The sequence below is a fragment of the Oryx dammah genome, unplaced genomic scaffold (assembly GCF_014754425.2).
Source record: "Oryx dammah isolate SB20612 unplaced genomic scaffold, SCBI_Odam_1.1 HiC_scaffold_27, whole genome shotgun sequence".
NCBI lineage: Eukaryota > Metazoa > Chordata > Mammalia > Artiodactyla > Bovidae > Oryx > Oryx dammah.
Genome location: NW_024070211.1, coordinates 51,214,336 through 51,239,529, shown reverse-complemented (window position 1 = coordinate 51,239,529; position 25,194 = coordinate 51,214,336). Strand labels below are relative to the sequence as shown.

Here is a 25,194-nt window from a genome sequence, read left to right as displayed (position 1 = left end):
AAGAAAGTCCTCTGGTGCAGACAAATCACTGATCCCTTCTATTCTGAAACAGGTGCACTGTATTTAATTCCTTCTAAATGGCTGCCTGGTGCCTTCAGGTATGATCCTGTGTCAGAAGCATTTTGTTCATTTCTGATGTTGGCAGTTTGGACGCTCTGCAGTGTTGGTTAAGGGACAGCCCATGATGGCAAATCCTTCCATAATTCCCGTCTCTGCCATTATGAATTCTTTGCTTGTAGCCTGGGTGACCACATATTCCGTTTGATGAGGAGAGTTCTGGCTTATGCTTGCTTTCCTGGCTTACTTATTAACTGCTCTAACTTTCAGAAGTTCTGCAGTTTGGGCAATATGTTATGTGATTTTTCCATTTCACAGCTCACTGTGCATACAATGGCATATGCTGGCTGACATTCACAAATAGATCAACTGGTCTATATTAAGTGCCTCCTTTGGCAGCACTACCTTTTATTAAACATTTACATGGAGCACAGATATATTCTAGTGTATTCTGTGATTCCTGATCTCCTTATTACCAATATTTCAATCTTATTTCTTCTAAGTCCTTGATCATATAGCCAAACTGCTTACTGTTGACTATGATCACTCATTGGAAAAGACTTTGATGCTGGGAGGGATTGAGGGTGGGAGGAGAAGGGGACGACAGAGAATGAGATGGCTGGATGGCAGCACTGACTCAATGGACGTGAATCTGAGTGAACTCTGGGAGTTGGTGATGGACAGGGAGGCCTGGCGTGCTAGGATTCATAGGGTCGCAAAGAGTCGGACACGACTGAGCGACTGAACTGAACTGAATGTAGATCCACACTTCTGACCATCTCTACAGGCAATGTCAAAAAAAACCCAAACAACTAATATTAATTGATGTTGTACCATCTGAAAGGATTCCCTTCCTACCACGCTTTGAGTCAATCCCCTAAGGTGGGGAGGGGTTGTAATTTTTGCTTCTGAATAATGCAAGCATATTTTGCAGAAACCTATAAACCAGTCTTTGTTTAAATCTTATTAAGGCAGGTTTTGGCAGAAATAAGTAAGTAAACAGAATGACTCACATCTCTGAGACTATCTCATTGAAACACGAATGTCTGCTAAGTGCAGTCACATCAATCCATTAGACTGCATCTAACTTTGGTTCTCCCCAGACAAGCACTATTACAATACAATACCTCCCACACTCCTTAGAATTCTGAAAAGGCGTCTGGCAAGGGAAGCTCTCAGTGTGAGAGTCAGGGCAACCAGAGTTCATCAAATTCCCTCAAATATCCCCAATTCTCAGTTCTCACCATCCCACTCTTTCCCAATAAGAAATTTATCGTTCACAGAACAGATCTGACAAGGCTATGAATTAAATTACATTGTAATTTGGCAATCTGCTGGATCAGACTGTCATTTTTGGCTATGTCAGAATTGTAGCTATGAGAATTAAGAGGCTCTCTGAGGGTAATCATAGAAGCATCTTAATCCTCTGACCATATCTTGAGCAGAGAATTTAAGCCTTTAATTAGACCATTTCTTTAGTTTTCCCAGGGTTTTAGAAAATTCAGCCCATCTCACATCCCTTGTATTTCAAATTTGTACTGTATTGACCTGTTCCAGCAGCCACTTGGTCCACGAAAGCATTGCTTGTAAAACAGACTCTTCACTTCACGAGACCAGTAGCATAATTTGAGTAAGTGAATTTTGCACTGCCTGCTAGGTACCACCAGTGTTCCATTTTCAGATGGTAACTAGATTTTAACTACCTTAAAGCCCAAGTGGGTCAGGTAGACAATCCTAGATCCCAACTTTGAGGTTTTGATACCTGTATTCAGAATTCAGTGCAGGATCTTTCTAGGTAATTAAGCAAAAAAGAAATTTAACATAGGGAATTAAGTGATTAAAAAATCACTAAAAGGTCTAGGGGAGCACACTCCAGTCTGGTTTTCCAGAAAAACTCCAAGAACCCTGTGGAACTGATCTTTTGGAAGGGTTATCTCTGCCCCAGTAAGAAAAAAAGGACACCACCAGTGGAACGACTGCATTCAAAACCATACCATGGTGGCTGTGATTCTAGGACGAGAGGGGGGTCAGGAAGCCACCATCATCATCATCTTTAAGTACCCATCAATCTGGTGACCAGACATTGAAGAAAAGGAAAAAAAAGAGACATTTTTTGACAGCAGAAATAGTTAAAATGGCAAGAAGACGGCTGCTGTATGCCTTCCAAATCCCTGATGAGTGTACCTAACCATCAAAATCAAATTCATTTCCAGAAACTTAGCTGTTAAGGAGTCTGGAAGACATAATTTTTAGCTTTCCAGCTCCCTAGAAACTGGTGAGATACTTGGTACCAAGTGATATTTATGATAGTAACAGGAAAAAGAAAAACAATGACTCTTATGCTTTTGGCCTGAAAAACAGGAAGAGTAGTGTTCATATTTATTGAGATGGGGTTAGACTATAAAAGGAAAAAGTTCAGGGAGAAATTCAAGAATGTCTTTTCCTGCCTTGTATGAAAGAGGCCGCAAAAAGTAAGACACAACTGAGCAACTGAACTGAACTCAGGAAATAAAAAAGATTCATGTGGCTCAAAAGTCAAATTTGGATAAATGCAAAAGATCATCCACTTCTTTCAACTCCAAATGATAGGCAATTCATTGTTCCCATATTAGTTCCCACATTCCCTCTTCTCAGAGAGCCCCTAGAAAGCTTTTCAAGTGCATGTAAAGACAGAAGGCTAATGTCTTCATCCAGAAGTCTGTGCTATCACCAGTCTGCTGACCTGCTACAGTGCTATCAGAACAAAAAAAGGCTCTGGGAGAACGTGGTGTGGTGGGATAACCAGAGAGGCAAGGGCCATGTGTTCAAGGTTACTAAGAGGTAGAGAAGATGGATCCCAAGTGCTGCAGACCCCAGGTGAAATTAAGGGCTACAAACCTGTGAAATACTGCTGTAGCATGGGGCAAAAGATACATATGAGAAGAACGTGGCAAAAGCCATCATTGGTCAATCAGCATGAAGATGAAGCCAAGGATGACAAAACCTAGGGGAGATGCTCAAGGTAGAGTCTCTTGGGAACCAGAACTTGTCCGGGTCTTCACCCGTGCACTACGAGTTAATCTGTGGACTTCACCTGCTCATAGTTGGTCAAAAAGCTAGACTAGTTGTGATGACCAAGAGTAAAGGCACAGTGTATGGGCATCAGAGACAGGAAGTCATCCAAATTATGACCACCAACAAAAAGAGCAGATAATTTGGCTGGATCAGTTACACCAGTGAATTTTTCTTTCTCTCTTTCTTTTTTCCCTTCCTCTTTCTACCTTCTCCCCCTCCCTTTACCTCATCCCTACCTCCTCCCTGTCCCAGTACCTGGTGATAAGCCCAGGAAAGAGAAAAGCAGTGCAGGACAGCACAGTCCCCACCCACACACTCCAAAGAAGCCTCAGGTGTACCTGACTATGTGGAAGAGAAGAGCTCTAAATATAACATGAGACTGAGGCTCTCAAATAGGTATAGCTCAGTCTTCACAGGCAAAATCATCCTAACCAAAAGTGGCTGGAAAATTCTGGAATTACACTGAACTTTCAGTAGGAGAGCCTTTCCGAATGAGAAACAGCCTTTGGCCAAGCGTAGTTGGGAGACGAGAGCAAAACATAAATTATTTCATGTTTATGCCTTAAGGAATCAAAACAACCTCAATCAAGCCATTTATATTAACAATATCATTTACATTCTGTTTTTAACCTCTGAGCCTTTTCTCTTGGCATAGTTCTAAAAGAACATTTAGAAACCCCATCACTTCATGGGAAATAAATGGAGAAACAGTGGAAAGTGTCAGACTTTATTTTGGGGGACTCCAAAATCACTGCAGATGGTGATTGCAGCCATGAAATTAAAAGACACTTGCTCCTTGGAAGGAAAGTTATGACCAACTTAGATAGCATATTGAAAAGCAGAGACATTACTTTGCCAACAAAGGACCGTCTAGTCAAGGCTATGGTTTTTCCTGTGGTCATGTGTGGATGTGAGAGTTGGACTGTGAAGAAAGCTGAGCGCCGAAGAATTGATGCTTTTAAATTGTGGTGTTGGAGAAGACTCTTGAGAGTCCCTTGGACTGCAAGGAGATCCAACCAGTCCATTCTAAAGGAGATCAGTCCTGGGTATTCATTGGAAGGAATGATGCTAAAGCTCAAACTCCAATACTTTGGCCACCTCATGCGAAGAGTTGACCCATTGGAAAAGACCCTGATGCTGGGAGGGATTGGGGGCAGGAGGAGAAGGGGATGACAGAGGGTGAGATGGCTGGATGGCATCACCAACTCGATGGACATGAGTTTGAGTAAACTCCGGGAGTTCATGATGGACAGGGAGGCCTGGTGTGCTGCGATTCATAGGGTCGCAAAGAGTCGGACACGACTGAGTGACTGAACTGAACTTAAGTGTGAAAGTGATGACTTTTTGTACCAAGCACTTAATCCATCTGGATTGTACAGATCATCCTCATTAGCCTTCCTAAGAGAATATGGACTTAGGTTTATTTTTAAGGCTTTATAGACAAAAGCTGTCTTGATGCTAACATACTGAAAAAAAGAAAATGTAAAGGCAGTTGAGGAAGATAATCAAATCTTATAGCAAAAGTAAATGAAGTGTCATGCAAAGAAAACTGCTTATTTGGGAATGAGAGTAAGTAATGCTTTTTTGTTAATATGTTTTTAATTCAGCAGTTTTATAGAATTAAAAGTCTGTTTCCATTACTACTAGTCTCAGTATAGCTGCTCTTTCAAGGCACTGAACTATTAAATTTTCCTAGCAATATGAATTTTGAAGAGCATTTTGATGAAATGCCTGATTTGGATTCCTTGGTGGCTCAGCCAGTAAAGCGTCTGCCTGCAATGCAGGAGACCTGGGTTCGATCTCTAGGTCGGGAAGATCTCCTGGAGAAGGAAATGGCAATCCACTCCAGTACTCTTGCCTGGAAAATCTCATGGACAGAGGAGCCTGGTAGGCTACAGTCCATGGGGTCGCAATGAGTCTGACACGACTGAGCGACTTCTCTTGGTCAAATACCAAAAAAAAAATTTTTTTAACCTTTAAAATTATATTAACTAGGAGAATACAAGCATCTGCTTTATTCTTTTGAGGGGGCAACAAAAATGGGGGGCAACATCATCCTCTTCCAAACAAAAATGTATACATGTTACAAGGATTTTTCCATGTTGTAAGGAAACAATATATAAAAGGAGAAGCTAAATTTACAAAGCAAATTAATTAGAAATAAATTTAAAAAAAGAAAAATGTGACTTATCAGTAGGTTCTTTAAATATGGAATTCCAATGGGATTAATTCTACAAAATTTTGGTTTATACAGTGTTTTGTTTCAAGTATTATTACATAAAATAAAGTAAACTTATTAAATAAACAGACCCATGTCCATCTTATATTTTCCTATCAAATCATATAATTGTCATTGATACAATATTATCAACATTTAGGATTATAGTCACAATTTTAAAAGTTTAAATAATAAAAATAAACATATTTCCATTTTAGGATAGAAAAAAATTTAAGATAATCCTCTCCCTACTTTATAATAAACTTGTATCAATATTTGATCAAAACACCAATAGAGAAGTTCACATTCATTTAATGATATAATAACTAATATTTCTTCTATTTTAATTTTAACGTCCACTAACACACAAACTATGCTTTGCAGGCATGTCTTTTGGACTGAACATAAACCATACTTTCTTGAGTGTTACTGGTTTTTATTAAATTCTCTCAAAGTATAATTTCTCCACTGTATCTGTTAATTGCTTGATTGATAGACTGCATTTTGTTTGCATTTATTGGGCTCTTTAGATATATATATATATATCTTTGCAGCTCTTTTTTTTAAGTCCCTACAGAGAAACTTCTTTTTTTTTAAATTAATTTATTTATTTTTAATTTTTACTTTACAATTCTGTATTGGTTTTGGCATAGATTGACATGAATCCACCACAGGTGTACATGCGTTCCCAGAGAAACTTCTTGATTGAGTGGTTGGCATGCTGCTTTTTTTCTCACCGCAGAACACTTCAGAGGTGGTGCAGCCATAATGGGGAGCCATAATGGGGAACCCCATGCTGGGCATGCGTTGCTATCTTTCTACCAGAGCATCTGGCAAGAACCACTGCTAGAACCTCTGTCGTTAAATAATGCAAGTTCAATTCAGACCTCAAGAAGCAATCAGGACAAAACACCTATTTTCCTTTTGATGTTTCTTGCTCCTGGGATTCTAAAATAATATCTAATGTGGGATATTAGATATGTGGGGGAAAGACAATGGCTTACTTGGATTGTTTTGAAAAAAATGTTACTTCAACAAAATAATCATGTTCTCACAGATTTTTACCTACTTGTAGGACACTTTTCATTATATCTCTCCATGTTTTATCCACAGTTGTAAATCGCCTCCCTTCCTCAGGCATTTGAGACATAATGTCTGGAGAACTAAAAATGGGCTCCAAATACAGCCATGTGGCTTGGACCTTGAGCCATTCATCCAGAATCTCCTGAAGCAGCAGGAGCTTGCCCTCCCACTCCCTGAGAAGCAAAACACAGTGGTGCTTATCAATAGCAAATCAAGAAATGTTTCACATCATAAAACTCAAAACTAGACTGTTAACAGTACATGCAATGTTGTTATGCCAATTTCCATTCATCTACCTACAATCAAAGATAAATCACTAGATTGGCTCTATAAAATCTGTATCATCTAAATAATAGCATCAACATTTATGCTAACACAGGTGCACCTATCTACAAACGGGTTGGTTTCTATATATGTCATCTCAATAAACCTTTCTGCAATCCAATTCCATGCCAAAGAGTATGAGTTAAGAATGAGATTTTGGAGATAGTAATGGTATTCTCAATCAAAGGCACTCTGAACTTCTTCTTAGGAAAGGTAATTACATCCAAGATTCATTCTGGATGAATGAATTCTGTTTTTTCATTTTTAAAAAAATTTGGACCCACAATGGCTATCTTTCCAAGAGAAAATATTCCAATTGATAAGATATAATAGGCATTTTTTAAAAATCCTACACAATCATAAGTATATTCTGTTCTGTTCAGTTGCTAAGTCATGTTTGACTCTTTGTGACCCCATATATTAGTGTGGCATTTTTGAATTAAAATGAATTATTGGGTCATTTATAAATACAGAGGGAAAAATGACTAAATTTCCTTAAGAATAAATATTATAATTACAGCATAAACTAACAATTTACAATCACAGTTCTAAGGTCTTTGTGTGTATTTGCTCTATCCTCACAACAGCCCTCAGAGGCAGGGTCCAGAATGTAATATTTATTTACCAGTAGGGATATTAAGGTACATAGAGGTAAGCATCAAGCTAATGAACAAAAGAGCCAGATTTGAACCTAGACAGCTGTAATCACTATGCTATGAGATAACATAGCCATAAAGAAGAATGATTGGTTAAAGGCAACAAAACTTAGATATGGGATGGCTTTATGTACCGATTAATATATTACTCATCATTTATAAGTGGTGATCTGTAATTTTAGATTGCAAACACCAAGAAATGTATATAGGAGTTCAAAAAGTCACCAGGCATTTTAAAATGTCTTTTAAAAATGCCTTTCCTTTCCATGTTCATCAATAAATTTGTCTTTCACACAAGGAAATGAATGCTTTTGCTTCCTTCTGGTGCTCTTCCCTCTCTCTCTATCTAATCCCTGCTAATGCAGAAAATTTCTCACTAGCTAATGAGCTCATGCATAATTCTTAAAAATAGAATCTAGACATGCCACTTTCAGAGAAGCTCAAAAATTACTCTTGATGAACATATTGGAGCAAGCTGGGCAGGAGGCAGAGCAATCAGAGACTGAGCCAACACCAATAGCTGGGCAAGCTCAGGTTTAGGATAATGTACCCATAACCAGAGGCTGATATCTCCAAGCAGATAGCTTTCCCTTGCCATGTAAATTCACAATAAAGATGGCAGTCTGATTTGGATTTACTCTTTTTTAAGGTAAAATATAAACTGCTTAATACAGATTATAAAAACTGAAAAAAATTGACAGGATAAGGGTGATCTACAACAAACTAGTCTATTTGGAAAAATACATAATATCTTCAATTTATTGTTTATATGTTCTATAAACTACGTTCATAGGCAAAAGATAGTTTTGAGCATCAAATATATGAGATTGGACTGTGGGAAATAAAAAAGAATATCTGGACACTGTCTACTACCTTTGCTCTGAATATAGATAATAGCAAAAGTATCAAGACTCTTCTGAAAGAAATAAAGGTTAATATCCCTTCCAATGTACTATTTAAAATATTAAGTATAAAGTGCAGACTCAATTTTCAAAAAGAACTGTATATTATGAGTAATAATTTTGATAACATACTATAAACACTGTCATAAAAATATCACATTACCTCATTTGCTTTTCATAAGGCTTAATGAAGGGAGATCCTCGCATAGTTTGCGTCTTAATAATGTGGTCATCCAACAACATCTGAACTTCATCCACTGATGACAAAATAGATGTCCCACTTTCTCTATAGGGAAGAATGACAAATTCCATTGCATCCCATTCATTAATCATCTTCTCCATGGCCTTTTCGAGAGAATATTCTTTGCTAGCTGCTTCACTAATACCCTCAAACCTATCTAAATACGGCTCCAGATTCATATCTAAGAAAGAGAAGACAGTGGAATCATCTGCTGGCTGCAGCGGGTAACCAACGATGCTGGACATGGCCTCCCAGTGCCTGGGCCGCAAACCAGGATTACAAATCACTTGAATGAGAGCAATGTGCTGCTTGAAATCTTCCACCTTTGCTCTTATTTTTTTGGTCATTGCCAATGCATTGGGAGAATCATGAAAGGTTTTCTCCAGCTTATAGAGTCCTCTCCAGTAATTTCCAACGTCTGTTTCCACTTGGTCTGGATTCACCTTGTTATATGGTCCTTCTGTCCATGCTCTATATTTGGTGCTAAATTCTACAGCAGTTTCATAGAGACGGAGATAAGGGTTCAAACCATCTTGGATTTTTTTACGCTGAGGATATATTGAAGGTAGCCAACCAAATGCCTCCTCTTCAGCATTAAACTGCTCAATCTGAAAGGACAAGTATTAAACACACTACTCTGAAAGGGAATGATATTCAAAATTAAGTTTTAAAAATATATCCAATGTGACCCCCCAAAATCTCTCATCAAATGCTAAAGGTAAACTTAAATAGGCCATACCTGGAAAATAATAATCTCTTTTTCCTATGTATTTTGTTTGTTCGTTTTTGCTGTTCCTATTTCTTTTTTATTACCGTTTTCAGAGAACAATGACTTCTTAAGTTAGTTAAAATAGTAAATTTATACATATAAAGAAGTCTCTGCCCATCAAGATATACTGAGGATATAGCTTCTTTTATTAAATAAGAATTTAAATACTTTTAAACACACAACATTGTGTTAGATACTATGGAAAACAGAAAAAAAAGTATATTGCAAAGTACCAATTCCAAGGAGTTAGTAATCCAGTTGAGGAGTTAAATACCAGTTACTTATTAAATAAGCAACAGAAGAAATGCCTTAGAATAGTAGCCATTTAATATAAATTGAATAATACATTTTTTAAAATGCTATCAAAGACAAGAGAGCCTTCTGAAATAGCACAATCATAGATGCTCCTGTAGAGAAGTTACACCTGAAGCTGGGTCTTAAAGGTAAGTAGGATAAGAGATGTAAAGAAAGCATTAATTTCCTCTTAGCAAAGTAGTGAAGTTGTAAGGATGTGGGGGGTATACAGGAGTAATCTACTGAACTGAAAAGAGTGAGCTAGATATGCAAATTATGCATATTAGTTACATTTCAGTGGCATCAATTTTAAAAAACTACAATGTCTCTTTTCTCAACATATCTTACACATCTGAGATTATTATAAACTCTTTAATTACCTGAACTAAAATATCGAAATCTTGTAATATATTAGAAATGTTAGAGAATCGTAATATGGTCTATTTTCATATTTTGTTGTTGTTGTTCAATTGCTAAGTTGTGTCTGACTCTTTTGCAACCCCATGGGCTGTAGCCCACCAGGGCTCTCTGCCCATGGGATTTCCCAGGAAAGAATACTGGAGTGACTTGCTCCTGCTCCAGGCGATCTTCCCAACCCAGGGATTGAACCCGCATCTCCTGCATTGGCAGACAGGTTCTTTACCACTGAACCACCATAAAAGCCCGTTTTTGTATTTCCCCTTTTTATAAAAAATATAATTAAAAATTTCAAACATCTTACATGGCAAAGAGTATGGCTTTTCCTCACCCAGCTTCTAACTGAGAACACTGGTTTCTGAGATAGTGCTATTGGAAACAAAGTGGCTTGATGGGAGAAAACAATGGGCCATTAAAACACAGCCATGAAATCTAAGCTGGCTTCCATGAAGGTGGGAAATCTAAGCAGTATAATGTAAATGATCAAGAGACTCAAAATAAAACTTCAAAAGCAGATGCAGAGACAACTCTATCTTTAAAATAAAAGAGGAAGGCCGCTAAAATGTTATCACTACCAACAGAAAACAGCAATGCTGCTTCTCCTTGAAGCACGGCTATAAAATCTATTTGTGCCATATATGTTAATCTCTAATTAAATGTCGTTAAACTCTTTGAATCCATTTCTTAAAGGTGAATGCCCAATACAAAGTCAAATGCTCTTTCTGTTGAACTAATTCATCCTAGAAGAATTTTTAAATTATACCTTGTCTGCTGCTAGATCCAACTTTCCATTCAGTGTCTGAGCCTTTTTCAGGTACCGTTGTACATCCTGAAGATCTCCAAAGGAGTAAAATTCTTCTGACTGTTTAGCGTAACTTTCCAATTCCTCCACAAACCGTTCACACCGTAACTAATGAAAAACAGTTTTTTGTAACTATTTTTAAGAGTAAAAACCCTTAAGCATCAAGAGAAAATTTTGGAATTTATAACGGTTATCAGAATTATTACATTTCATCACTGGCAAAATATAAAGAAAAGGACGATCTTGAAGATGACTGGGATCCAAAACATGTAGAATTTTTAAGAGTCTGGATTTAAAACTAATGGGTTAAGATTCCTATAATTCATAAATCAGAGAAAGTTTACCTCTCCATCATCAATGTAAGAAATTCTAATTAATAAAATGTATAAGAACGAACAATGGCATTCTTTAGTATGCTAATATATATTCACTTGAAAAAAAATCTCATGATAATCAAGTATGGGACTAAGAGAACTCCAATTTTTTAAAGATTTATAAAGGTAACTGCAGCATTTTTACTAACTGGAAAAAACTGAATTTCTTTATTTGCATTCTAATATTTAGATCTCTCTTCAATTAGTAATGCTGAAACAAAGCATTCTGAATTTATTTTTCTTGTCCCATGAGTTCACTTCATAGGAAATAAAGAAAAATACATACAGATTTACAAGCCTAAAAACCAAACTCTTCCAGTGTAAAACAAACGTGTGTGTTTTTTTAATGAGAGTTTTCTTACAAGTCATTGGAAAGACATTCCAAATTAAATGGTTCTTAAACAGCTCTTAATAAAACACTCAAAACTCAAATTTAGGTTATTAAAAATAATTTCATATTTTATAGATTATCTAGGTTGATTTCTGTCCTCTTTAGTTCCCTGGGCAATTTATTGCTCTGGCCCAGTGAGAGAAGGAAAATGAGAAGAAAAATTCATTAACGTGAAGTATAGTTTGTAGAATGGTATACATTACCACAAAGTATAGATAATTCTGGGTCACCCAGTGATTTCCTAAGAATCTATTATATTGTAGCATAAGCATCTAATATTCATGATATTTTCTACAGGTTTTAAAAAATTCTAAAGTGGCCTAAATGTAAAACAGAAATAAATACTTAAATATACCCTTGCAGTTTAAAATGAAGGATTAAGAAATTTTTAAGTCTATAATTTATGCTCCAAACATATTCTGCCAATAAATTGTATTTGCTATAGTGTGGTAGACAGAGGCTAGGCTTGCTATCAAAGAACAGCTCTACTGGCTGACTTGAAACAAGTCTGTTCACCTTCACCTGGGAACCTTAAGTCTCTTATCTGCAAAACGAGAGTAAAAATATGGTGTCATTTATTCAGATCATAGCTATGAAGCGCTCATGGCATTTCTGTGTGTCAGGCACTGTGCTAGCCAGTAGGGTTAAAAAAATAGAGAAAAAGTAAAAATAAAAGTCCTACTCAAAGAGGTGACCAACTAGTGGGAGAAAAAATTGAAAATATAATTAGCCCAATGGAGAGTGTTAAAACTACCATGGGAACAGAGGAGAAGAAGCACTGAGGTCTGACTGAAAGGGCTTCTCCAGAAGTCAATGACTTTGCAGGATAGACAGGCATGTGTGGGGGACAGTGGGGCACCCCAGATGAAATGGAGAGTGTGGGGCTTCCCCGGTGACTCGGAGGATAAGTATCTGCCTGCCAGTGCAGGAAACATGGGTTTGATCCCTGACTGGGAAGCTCCCACATGCTACAGAGCAACTCAGCCCATGAGCCACAACTACTGAGCCTGTGCTCTAGAGCCTGTGTGCACAACTGCCAAAGCCAGGGCATCGTGGAGTCTGTGCGTTGCAACAAGAGGCCACCACAGTGAGAAGCTTGTGCGCTGCAACTAGAGAAAAGCCTGTGCAGCAATGAGGACCCAGCGCAAGCAAGTGAATAATAAACACTAAAAAAACAAAAAACAAAAGAAGAAGAAGAAGAAGAAATGGAGAGCATGGGCAAGAGATGAGAGGTGTAGGAGAGTGGATACCAGAAGTTGCTCAGGGTTACTGAAGAGACAAGAGCAAGGAGTGGGAAGAGGTAGGAGATGAGGCTGGACAAATAGGGCGAATCACAAACCATCTTGTTTGTAGGACACACACAAAAGGTTCAAATTACTGAACATTAGAGTTGGTGGAGTACTTAGGCAAGTTGGCAGTTACACAGTGTGAAGGCATACCTCACCAAGGGAGCTTGGCCTTAACAAAAGCAAACTCAAGAGAGTACTATAAACTGTGTAAGATAATATTTTCATTAATAGTCATTTGTGGGCAATGTATTTAAAAGTTTTCTCCCTTGAAAAATCAAGAAATGATGCCACATTCATCCAATATGTGTACTATCTTCTACTAAGATTAATGGGAAGAGAGAGCTAAGATATATGAACTGTGAAATAGAGGCGCTGACAGTGCTATGTCGGAAGCTAAATATTTCCAGAAAATGAAAATAATTTAAAATATCCATGATGCCTACCTTAAGACCTTCTTGATATTGTTCTGTTTTATCCTTAATGATTTTCCTATGTTCATCAAAAATTTCTTCCATTCTTCCATACCACTGGAAGACATTATTATTTAGCCTAATGTCAGCTGGGGAAAAGTTGGTACACTCAATGAGGAAGGCGAGGCAGTTTTTAGACTCCACCAATCTTTGTCCCAGTTCAACCATATCAACTGTCTCTACTTTCTGAATATAAGCCTGAGGGGAAAAAAATTACAGATGGCATTTTAAGGAACAGCTCATGTCAAAAAATAGCCTGCGGAAATACATTGCATAAATATGTACAGACTTGTTAGAAGGACAGCCTTTTGGTTTAAATAGGGGACTGCAGCACAGTCTGCTTCTCATTCCTCCTGAAAGAGCAGGGGTGGTGGTAGGGAGTGGGGCAGAAATACTAAACAACAGACGAAAAGCACTGGAAAACCAAGGAATGCTGTAGTTCTCTGGAACAAAAGAAGCAGACGCTGAGTGATACCACTAATTCTTTCAGAATAGCGTTTTGTGGCACCTACTGTATGCCTCATACTGTGCCAAGCGCTGGCAATTCAGTGTGACAAAAACAGACATGGGTTTTGCCCTCAGAGAGCTTAAAGTTTAGTGGAGGAGACAGTCAAATAATGTTTACATAGTTAACAGATGTAAAATTGCAAATCTGCATCAGACACAAGTGCAGCAAGACTTTAGTTATAAAAACGAAAATGTGGCCTTTCCTGGTGACTTAGACAGTAAAGAATCTGCCTGCAGTGCAGGAGACCTGGGTTCGATCCTTGGGTTGGGAAGATCCTGTGGAGGAGGACTTGGCAACCAGCTCCAGTACTCTTGCCTGGAGAATCCCATGAACAGGAGAGCCTGGTGGCCTACAGTCCATGGGGTCACAAAGAGTCAGACACAGCTGAGCAAAAAACTAAAATATAACTATAGACAAATTTAACAAGGAATGTGCTAAACCTATGAGGAAGACCACAGTACTTTATTGAATGACATTTTTAAAGTACCAAACAAATATAGAAATACATATTAAGATATAACATTATAAAGATGTAAATGATGGCTCAGACAGTAAAGAATCTGCCTGCAATGTGGGAGACCTGGGTTCGATCCCTCAGTTGATAAGATCCTCTGGAGAAAGTGAAAGTTGCTCAGTTGTGTCCAACTCTTTGTGACCCCATAGTTATAGTCCATGGAATTCTCCAGGCCAGAATACTGGAGTGGGTAGCCTTTCCCTTCTCCAGGGGATTTTCTCAACCCAAGGATTGAACCCAGGGTTCCCGCATTGCAGGCCGATTCTCCTTACAGTCCCCAGTGGGCTTCCCTTGTGGCTCAGCTGGTAAAGAATCTGCTTGCAATGCGGGATACCTGGGTTCGATTCCTGGGTTGGGAAAACCCCTGGAGAGGGGAAAGGCTACCCACTCCAGTACTCTGGCCTGGAGAATTCCATGGACTATATAGTCCATGGGGTCGCAAAGAGTCAGACTGTGTGACTTTCACTTTCACAGTCCCAGTATCACATCTGTAAGAATCTTCATCTCTAGAACACAAAAATATCTCAAGAAAGCATGTTACAAGATAGTATATATAAGCAACAGTTTGGCAGAATTCTAGTTTATACGTACCCAAAACAGAACAGATTTTAAAATTCAAAAATAACAATTAGTTTCACTTAACATGTCACTTTACTATTTAAAATTCTTTACCAGTTGAGCCACAAGGGAAGCCCAAGAATACTGGAGTGGGTAGCCCATCCCTTCTCCAGGCAATATTCCCAACCCAGGAATTGAACTGGGGTCTTCTGCACTGCAGGTGAATTATTTACCAACTGAGCTATGAAGGAAGCCATTCCTCAGGAGAAGGAAATAGCAACCCACTCCAGTATTCTTTTTTGGAGAATTCCATGGACAGACAGAGGAGCCTGGCGAGCTACAGTCCATGGGGTCGCAAAGAGTCAGACATGACTGAGCGACTAACAGTTTCTCCTCCAGGCTAGAAAGTCAATGCAATTTCAATCAAAATTGCAAGAGTATTAAAAGAAACTAAATTTGATATGATTCTAAGTCTCTGAAAGTACTCAAGAGCAAATATTTGAGAAAGAAAGAAAGTGAAGTCACTCAGTCATGTCCAACTCTTTGCAACCACGTAGGCTGTGGCCTACCAGGCTCCTCTATCCATGGGATTCTCCAGGCAAGAATACTGGAGTGGTTGCCATTTCCTTCTCCAGGGGATTTTCCTGACCCAGGGATCGAACCTGGGTCTCCCGCATTGCAGGCAGAAGCTTTACCCTCTGAGCCCAAATACTCAAGAAGGCAAAGATAATCATGAAAAAGGGAAGTGATAGAGACTAGCTCTGCTAAACAGAAAAATGCACTATATAGAGGCAGTAATTTAAACAGTTCCTGTTCTGGCTTCAGGAGTAGAGAATAGACAAGAATAGAGCTCAGAAATAGATTCAAGTATGTATGGAAATTTACTGTTGAAAAAGAGGCATTTCAAATCAGGAGTGAAATGACAAATCATTTAATATATTGTACTGAAGTAATTGGCTATTGATTTTGGAAGAAACTAAGAGGCCTATTTACTTAGTAGAAGTACAGAGAAGGTACACTATTAAGTGAATAAAGTAGTTTGTAGGAGTAATTGTATTTTTGCAAAAGCAGATCTCTTTTTGTGTGAGTGGGTGAATATATAGGGGTATGTGTGTGTGTGTGTGTGTGTGTGTGCACGCATGTGCATGCACAAGGAAGTGCCCATGTGTATGTACACATATACATGTGGTTCTCTCAAAGTTCTTTTGAACCATTAACTTATGCATATATCTTAAATATATAAATGGTGAAGGAAACCTGCTACCCTATAGAAAAATGAGAAAACTTGCAATTACTTATCCCAACCTGTGTTATACCCCATATCTGCCTGTCCAGGAAGTAAGTACCTGTTTCCAATGCTTTTAAAGTTCTTTTAAATTTCTTATAACCAGCTCTCTCTTCCTCTTCCTTTTTGTCACTCTCTGCTATCTATCTTGGAGAAGGCAATGGCACCCCACTCCAGTACTCTTGCCTGGAAAATCCCATGGATGGAGGAACCTGGTAGGCTGCAGTCCATGGGGTCGCTAAGAGTCGGACATGATTGAGAGACTTCCCTTTCCCTTTTCACTTTCATGCATTGGAGAAGGAAATGGCAACCCACTCCAGTAGGGAGCCTGGTGGGCTGCCGTCTATGCGGTTGCACAGAGTCGAACACGACTGAAGCGACTTAGCAGCAGCAGCAGCAGCTATCTATCTATCTACACACATACACACACAATTGGAGAGAGCCGTTACCCTCAAAGAAAGAAATTATGGAAAAGAGGAACTTTTATTTCCTATAATTCCATATTATTTTCCACTTTTATAAATAAAGAGAAAAAAAGACAGAGTAACACGTAAACATACATTACCATATGTAAAATAGATAGCCAATAGTAATTTGCTGTATGACTCAGGGAACTCAAATTGACTGTGAAGAAGGCTGAGCGCCGAAGAATTGATGCTTTTGAATTGTGGTGTTGGAGAAGACTCTTGAGAGTCCCTTGGACTGCAAGGAGATCCAACCAGTCCATTCTGAAGGAGATCAGCCCTGGGATTTCTTTGGAGGGAATGATGCTAAAGCTGAAACTCCAGTACTTTGGCCACCTCATGCAAAGAGTTGACTCATTGGAAAAGACTCTGATACTGGGAGGTATTGGGGGCAGGAGGAGAAGGGGACGACAGAGGATGAGATGGCTGGATGGCATCACTGACTCGATGGACATGAGTCTGAGTGAACTCCGGGAGTTGGTGATGGACAGGGAGGCCTGGCGTGCTGCGATTCATGGGGTCGCAAAGAGTCGGACACGACTGAGCGACTGAACTGAACTGAACTGAACAACCTAGAGGGGTGGGATAGGGAGGGAGGTGGGAGGGGACATGGGTAAATCTATGGCTGATTCATGTTGATATTTGGTAGAAATCAGCACAATACTGTAAAGCAATTATCCTTCAGTTAAAAAAAAAAAGACACTGTCTTGAAATCTTTCATATGTCATTCTAATTAGGCTGTTGTTTTTTGTTGTTGTTGCAAATCCAAATAAAGGTCTAATTGAAAATACATTGCTGCAATTTGGTTAATCAGCTTTCTAAGCAGTCAAACAACCGGATTTTTATTTCCTCTCACTGATAAAAAATGACTGACTTCTGTATTGAGTAAAATGAGATGTTTATGACCTTACAGAAATAAACTTTTTCAAGATACAAAAATATAACATCAAGTAGTGAGTGCTATTTGCTAATTCTGTTAAATGTTGCTATAAACAGAAATTCACACCAAATAACTCCAAGTTCCTACATAACTCCAGTGATGGCTAAGGGGGTAAATAAATAACACTCTTCATACTCAATATTCATTATTTTTCAAAGGAATTTCCAGCTATGGAACTCTCTAGCTACCTTTAAAATCATTCATATTAAAATATCACTTTTGCAACAACTAACAAAATATAAAAGATTCTAAAAAAAAATACCATAGGTATGTTTGTATTTGATACACAGACATACATTCAGGTGCCAAGAGTCCCAATCCAAGTATAAATACTTGAAAAGGAAATAGAGGAATTATATATAGAGGCTGATATATAAAAGTTGGTTCTAATGATTTTAATAAAATTTTCTTTAAGTGATTAATTTAATGTACATAATCATATGAACTCCCTTTGTAATTTTTTACCTATACAAACTTTTGAATGATTTTACATGTTTTGCTAGGTTTGCTTAAATATTTTAAAATCTAGAAACACAAGGTTCTATTTTGGATCTTGTGATTGCTGCTGCTGCTGCTGCTAAACCACTTCAGTCATGTCCAACTCTGTGTGACCCCAGAGACGGCAGCCTACCAGGCTCCCCTGTCCCTGGGATTCTCCAGGCAAGAACACTGGAGTGGGTTGCCATTTCCTTCTCCAATGCATGAAACGGAAAAGTGAAAGTGAAGTCGCTCAGTCGTGTCTGACTCCTAGCGACCCCATGGACTGCAGCCTACCAGGCCCCTCTATCCATGGGACTTTCTAGGCAAGAATACTGGAGTGGGGTGCCATTGCCTTCTCCGTTGTGATTGCTAGAAAAGGAAAAAAAAAAGCTCCTATAAAAGCTTAACATTACACAAATGGAAAAGGAACAAAATAAAAAGATTAGCCAGGTGTCTTATATTATTTTATTCATCATCATGCAGACCTCAATCATAGGAGACTTATCTAATATTTTCAGTACCATAGTCCTATGCTCAAAATATTTTTCAGCAAACTACCACAGAAATGTTTAATATATGATAGAGTAAAAGATAACCTATGGAAAACAAAGCAAAACATTACTTAAGGATTAAACATTCATTGATTTAAGAAATGAAGGATGACCACATATCTTAGGTTTCCCAAGACAGCCCTGGTTTATGCCTATTAGCATAGTCATGATTATTAACAGTGCTCTCAAAAAGATCCTTGTAGACAGACGACTGCATTAATAACGCCAATATTTCACCTCTTACACTATCTAATCTTAGGGTGTCCTCTCACAGACTCTGTGGCCATATGACTTGCTTTGGTCAATAGGTTACTTGCTATTCTGACACAAGTAGAAACTTAAAAACCATATGTGCAATTGGGCTTGCTTTTCTGTCTCTATCACTCCTTGAAAACATGCACAGATGAGACTGCTGAAGTTTGAGAGGAAAGTGGAGCAGAAGAAAGTTACTGAAGGTAATGATAATGGTCAATCCAACTGAGAACTAGTTGATCTGACTAAGTCAGAACCATCTAGGAGTATCCAGCCTGCATCACCAAGCTTCAGAGAGAGACAGACAGAGAGAAACAGAGAGAGAGTGTATGTGTATAACTTACAATTTTAAGCCTCTGTTTTAACTTCTGGAGTGATTTGTTACTATATTATCATGTCAATAATTATAAACAACTGGGAAAGATAAGCAAAACAATCTATTCACACACATATGACTATACAGAGCTTATAAACAATACCTTCATTTCCATTAGTTCTGCTGTATTTGGAGGTGTGCTAAGAGCTTTTTCAGATATCTTTTCAAATTCCTCACATAATCTGAAAAACCAGACAAAAGCCATTTATATAATTAAATTTTATTTGTTTTTATATTCCATTACATGAAAAATAGATTATCTTATGTATATGACACCTAAGTAATTAAAAGCAAATTTGTGCTCACTTAGTTATTCATTCAATACACATTTAATCATTCACCATGTTCCTAACTACTGTATAAAGTGCCAGAGATGCAGAAACCTGGAAGATGTAGTAACGGTTCTCAGACAGTCCACATTCCAGTATGCAAGACAAGACTATGAACAATCACTTCCAACCTAGAGTTTCAAGGATGCTACCAGAGATTTAGTTGAGATGGTACTAAAAGGTGGTCTACTTGGAAGGCACAGTTAAAATGGGCTGGTGTGCTCAGAAACTTCTGGTAGTATGCAAATATTTCCTACTGACTTGAGTTGTGGGCAATACAAATAATGAGCTTACCATGAAATTAAACAAAAAAAAACAGAGTTGTGAGAGGTTAAGAAAGTTGAGATAATGCGTAGAAATTTATTCAAGAAGATTGCTGTGAGGTGAAAGAGAGGGAATGGATGGTGATGATGTTGAGTTGAAGTGGAAGATGGAAAATGGAAGAGGGTTTTGAACATGTTTGCAAATTTCAGAGGCAGAATCAACAGTGAAGGAGAGATTTAAGATGAGACACAGAGGGGACAACTCAAAAGCACAGGTCCAGAGAGATAGGAGGCAATGAGGCTGAGCTTAGGGTGGAGACAAGAACAATGAATGGTTGCCAGACCCTTGTCCTGTGAGAATGTGGGGAGTCAGACAGGAAGGTCTGTGCAGAGGTGAGTTGAGACAGATGAGAGCAAGGAGTTAAGGGTATTTGTACCTAACAGTTCCTGTAATAGTCCTGGTGTGTCCTCTGTACATACTGTGAGTCTGATGAGAGGATACTTAGGAGAAAAAGGGAAAAAGTAGAACTGGCATGAGCTCTAGGGGCAGCTAAGAGGCAGGGAAATAGCTATGAAATTAAATATTTCACTCAGCATGAAATGTTATAAGTAAAACACATATTCACTATTCTACACTTGCAGAAGAAAAGGTACTTTAAGATGAATATGTGATTCTGGGTCTTAGATAAGCCACCCAAGTCCTAGCCCTTTTTCATGTGGTGCCACCGTCTTCAGCCTCCTCCCAACCCCACCTCTCATCCCTCACAGTATCTGTGAAAGCAACATAACCCACTCCTTGTTCCTAGAGCACATCATGACATTTCATACCGCACTTCCTTCTACATACTATATCCTCTAACTGGAATTCTTTCACCCACATTGTTCACCTGGTGGACTCCTATTCAACCTTCAAAAGGAATTCATGTATCACTGCAACTTTTCAGCCTTCCCTGATTTTCCTCTCTCCTCCAACCTTCACTGTGAAGGAAATTGATCATTTCCTTCTCTACTGTTCCCTGTTATAATTTACTGGATTGGGGGTCCACTTCTGCAATATAACTTCAGCAGCCTTGTTCATAGTCTATGTCCCTAATGCTGTGCCTGACCTTCCTCTAGGCTTCTACAAAGGCTAAAAGAAATATTCTTTTTAATAATATTTTCTCTAACACTCTAACTATAAAAATTCTGATTAGTTGGGGGGTTTATCCCATGTAACTGATATCAGGAAAGAGGCTCATGGAGCCACATTATCACCAGTGTTAGAAAACTACACTAATTACACTTCTATCCTTAAATAGGTATTCTGCTTTACACATTAGCATTTTTGAGTTTACTTAACAAGAGTTAGTTTTCCTTAAAATCTCCAGGTTGAACAACAAATGAGTTTGTAGTTAAGATAACATGTTCCCATGGACATGAAGGGTAATTACAGTAAAATGATGTTCCAAATTTGGGATCCTTGGCAACTACTCTGAATATCCACTTTGAAAATTCACTCTGTGTACTGATTACACAAACTTAAAAATGTGAAGTTAGATAACGTCCATATGACTTGGACAAAAGAAATGCAAATGCATTTTAATACCAGCTTAATTCAGAAAACTGGGAAGATATATTCATGGTGGAAAAAAAAAGACACTAAATAGATTCAAGTAGAAATAAGTTTGGCTTTATCTTTTCTTTTAGGTCATTTATGACACTGCTTTATCCAATACTTTAGGTGACAGTTGATTCTATTTAAACTGCACCCCCCCCCACCAGATAAAAGTATTACACGCAGTACCTTGTATTTACTTCCTGATGATCTCTGAACATTTTAGCAATAAGTTTTCCACAAATGACATCTGCTCGCTTCACCAAAGCTCTGATCAATTCCTCACAGCGCACTTCAAACATTCCTAAACGAACAGTCTGCAATGTTGGGTATCAAAAGTTTAATAAACATGAAATGACATAAATGATTCCCACAATTTTGCCTTTTTCACAATATTGACTTTGTGTGTATGATCTAATACAATTGAGTTTGGTTTTTTTAATATGATGTAGGCTGGGTTTTTTAAATACTCTACCACTATCTTCTCAGTAAATCTCCTTGAATAGTATTCTTAAGCCAATTCTATTTCAGGACAATAATGGATATAAAAACTTCAGAGAACTAAGTTATTGCTATATAGACAGTGCAAGATTTAAATGTTATATTTGCTCTGTACAAAAAGTAATGAATGTTCATGGTAGTAATTTTGGAAAATATTTTTAAAAAGGACAAAAGTAGAAAATGTTTAATTACTAGTCTTCTACTAAAAAGAAGTAACCACATTTTGGTATAATTACCATTATTTTCCAAAGTATTTATAAACACCAAAGCAATTAAAAAAATTAGTTCTTGATATTTTTCACAGGTCAAATTAAAGAATGTACTTAAAAGTCGGGCTTGCACGGTAGACTTTCAGCTCTCTGAGCAGAAGAATCTTGTGTTTTGTCTATTTCCATATAGCCAGGGCTTACCACATGCTTGGCATATAGAAAAGTCCAGTAAATAATTATCTGTTGATAATAATGGTCTAATTCTTTCACTGTACAGTGTAGGAATACATGCTAATAAGCCAGGAAAAAGATCACTGGTACAAAGAACAGCTGTACAAAATGGGTGATTTACCTTTCTAGATGTGTACTGTATATCCTCTATGAGTTTTTGGTATTTGCGAATTTCTTGTATAATTCTCTCATAATGATGATTTTCTGCAAGGAAAGCATCAGCATCTTGCTCAGCTTTTCTGGTGATTAAAAAATCATACTTGTCATAAAATCTGAGGTGTTCAATGGGTGCCACGCTCTCACGCATAACCACCTCCTTAATCTTTTCTTTGTGAACTTCGACAATTTCATTCAGAATTATTGGCTTCAAGACTGTTGGTTTAGACTTACTTTCCTAAACAAAGGGATAAAAACTATATGAGTCATTTAAAATATCTTAAATTAAGGTAGCCATATCATTTGTGTTATGCTGTTTAGTCACTTAAGTCATGTCCAGCTCTTTTGCAAGATCATGAGCCTGCCAGGCTCCTCTGTCCATGGGATTTCCCAGGCAAGAATACTAGAGTGAGTAGCCATTCCCTTCTCCAGGGGATCTCTCTGGCACAGAGACCAAAGACACATCTCCTGCATTGCAGGCGAATTCTTGACGGCTGAGCCACCAAGTAAGCACACCATATCATTTAGCTATGTAAAAATGCCCATCTTAGCACATTGTCTTTTTACTCTTAAGGTACTCTGATTTTTCTAATCTATGTCTACAGAAGGAAATTCAGTCTAATCACAGGTTTCAGTCTAATCACAGTCTAATCTAGGTTTCATATAATGTTTTGTTTTTCTTAGAGGCTATCTAGGTGTGTTTTGTTTTTCTGTATGGGTGAAAGAGCAGTCACTTGAGAACATGCACAAATTAAGAATTAGAATATCAAAACAGCAAAATCCACATTTTATTTGTACAACTGTATATGCTAGCTTAAAGGTAGTGCCTGCATTGTACATTATTTTTTTTTTTAAATAAGTCAGCTCAATGTCACTTGATTGTAGTCTTTGATCACAACACTTAGTCACCTTGAGGAGTAATCTATCTGGAACAAAGAAAGACTGTTTACTCATTGATTGGACCCTGAGTTTTGATTCTGTGAACAGCAACTAGAACAGACTAAAATCCCTAGTTGCAAAATTTGCATTCTGCTACCACCATTAGAATAACATGGGCAAGAATGTTATCAGACAATATTTTTAAATAAGCAAACAAATCTCAACAGACAAGTAAATGTGCAAATATGGTTTATTATCTTGAACCAAGATATACTTTAAATACACACACACACACTCTCTCTCTCTCTCTCTCTCTGCCTGTTTTCCAGAGAAGGGATTTTTAACTATCACAAATAAAAGTCATTGCCGGTAGTGAATATCCTACAGCTTTTAAACTGATAATATCAAATGATTCCTCAGCGAACTGGGTAATTTGGTCAGGTATCCAGGGTGCATTTGCCCACTATGTCCCCTAGTGGGCATTTCAGGAAATCACACTTTTTAAGAACTAGATGCTTCATGAGAACATTAGTGAATCCCACCACCTTCACTACTATCTCAACCCTACTCTTGGGGCACAGTAGATGTTTGGTGTCATCCTTTCTGAAAAAGAACTTTAGGATAAATAAATACATATTGTAAAATTCATGCAATGTGAAATTGTTGGGTCTAATGTAAAGCTTGTCCATTTTAGTTTACTGATTCCATTATATTTACTACCGTGGACAAGAGTCTTTCAGAAGAAATGGAGGAGCCCTCATACTCAAAAAAAGAATCCAAAATGCAGTACTTGGGTGCAATCTCAAAAACTACAGAATAATCTTGATTGGTTTCCAAGGCAAACCATTCAACATCATAGAAATCCAAATCTATGCCCCAACCACTAATGCTGAAGAAGCTGAACTTAAATGGTTCTATGAAGACCTACAAGTCATTCTAGAACTAACACCAAAAAGGATATCATTTTCATCAAAGGGAATTGAATGCAAAAGGAGAAAATCAAGAGATTCCTGGAGTAACAGGCAAATTTGGCCATGGAGTACAAAATGAAGGAGGGCAAAGGCTAAGGGAGTTTTGTCAAGAAAACACACTGTCGTATCAAACACCCTTTTCCTACAACACAAAAGACTACTCTACACATGGACATCACCAGATGATCAACAATGAAATTGACTGCAAAGAATACAATCAATCTGAAGATGGAGAAGTTGTATACAGTCAACAACAACAACAAAAAGACCAGGAGCTGACTGTGGCTCAGATCATGAGCTCCTTAGTACAAAATTCAGGATTAAATTGAAGAAAGTATGGAAAACCATTAGGACATTCAGGTATGATCTAAATCAAATCCCTTATGATTATACAGTGTAGATGATGAATAGATTCAAGGGATTAGATCTGGTAGATAGAGTGCCTGAAGAACTGTGGGTGGAGGTTCATAACACTGTACAGGAAGTGGTGACCAAAACCAGTCTGAAGAAAAAGAAATGCAAGAAGGCAAAGTGGTAGTCTGAGGAGACCTTAGGAAAGAAGAGATACAAAAGGTAAAAGAGAAAGGGAAAGATACACTCAACTGAATGCAGAATTCCAGAGAATACCAAGAAGAGATAAAACCTTCTTAAATGAAAAAGGCAAAAAAAAAAAATAGAGAACAATAGAATGGCAAAGACTTGGAGATCTCTCCAAGAAAATTGGAGATACCAAGAGAACATTTCATGCAAAGATGGTCACAATAAAGGACAGAAATGATAAGGAACTAACAG

The 25,194-nt window shown here is 37.9% G+C and overlaps 1 protein-coding gene across 1 annotated transcript in view; it reads right to left on the bottom strand.

The window, feature by feature from the left end:
• The window catches only part of DNAH7 (dynein axonemal heavy chain 7), a 261,928-nt gene that overhangs the window by 174,433 nt on the left and 62,301 nt on the right, over positions 1–25,194 (bottom strand). Inside the window, exons 13-19 of the mRNA XM_040228896.1 lie at positions 22,518–22,790; positions 21,645–21,772; positions 19,373–19,451; positions 13,315–13,539; positions 10,779–10,925; positions 8,458–9,143; positions 6,399–6,585 (exon numbers count right to left, since the gene is read on the bottom strand). Of these exons, the coding sequence (XP_040084830.1) occupies positions 6,399–6,585; positions 8,458–9,143; positions 10,779–10,925; positions 13,315–13,539; positions 19,373–19,451; positions 21,645–21,772; positions 22,518–22,790 (1,725 nt within the window). The remainder of the gene's footprint in view (positions 1–6,398; positions 6,586–8,457; positions 9,144–10,778; positions 10,926–13,314; positions 13,540–19,372; positions 19,452–21,644; positions 21,773–22,517; positions 22,791–25,194) is intronic.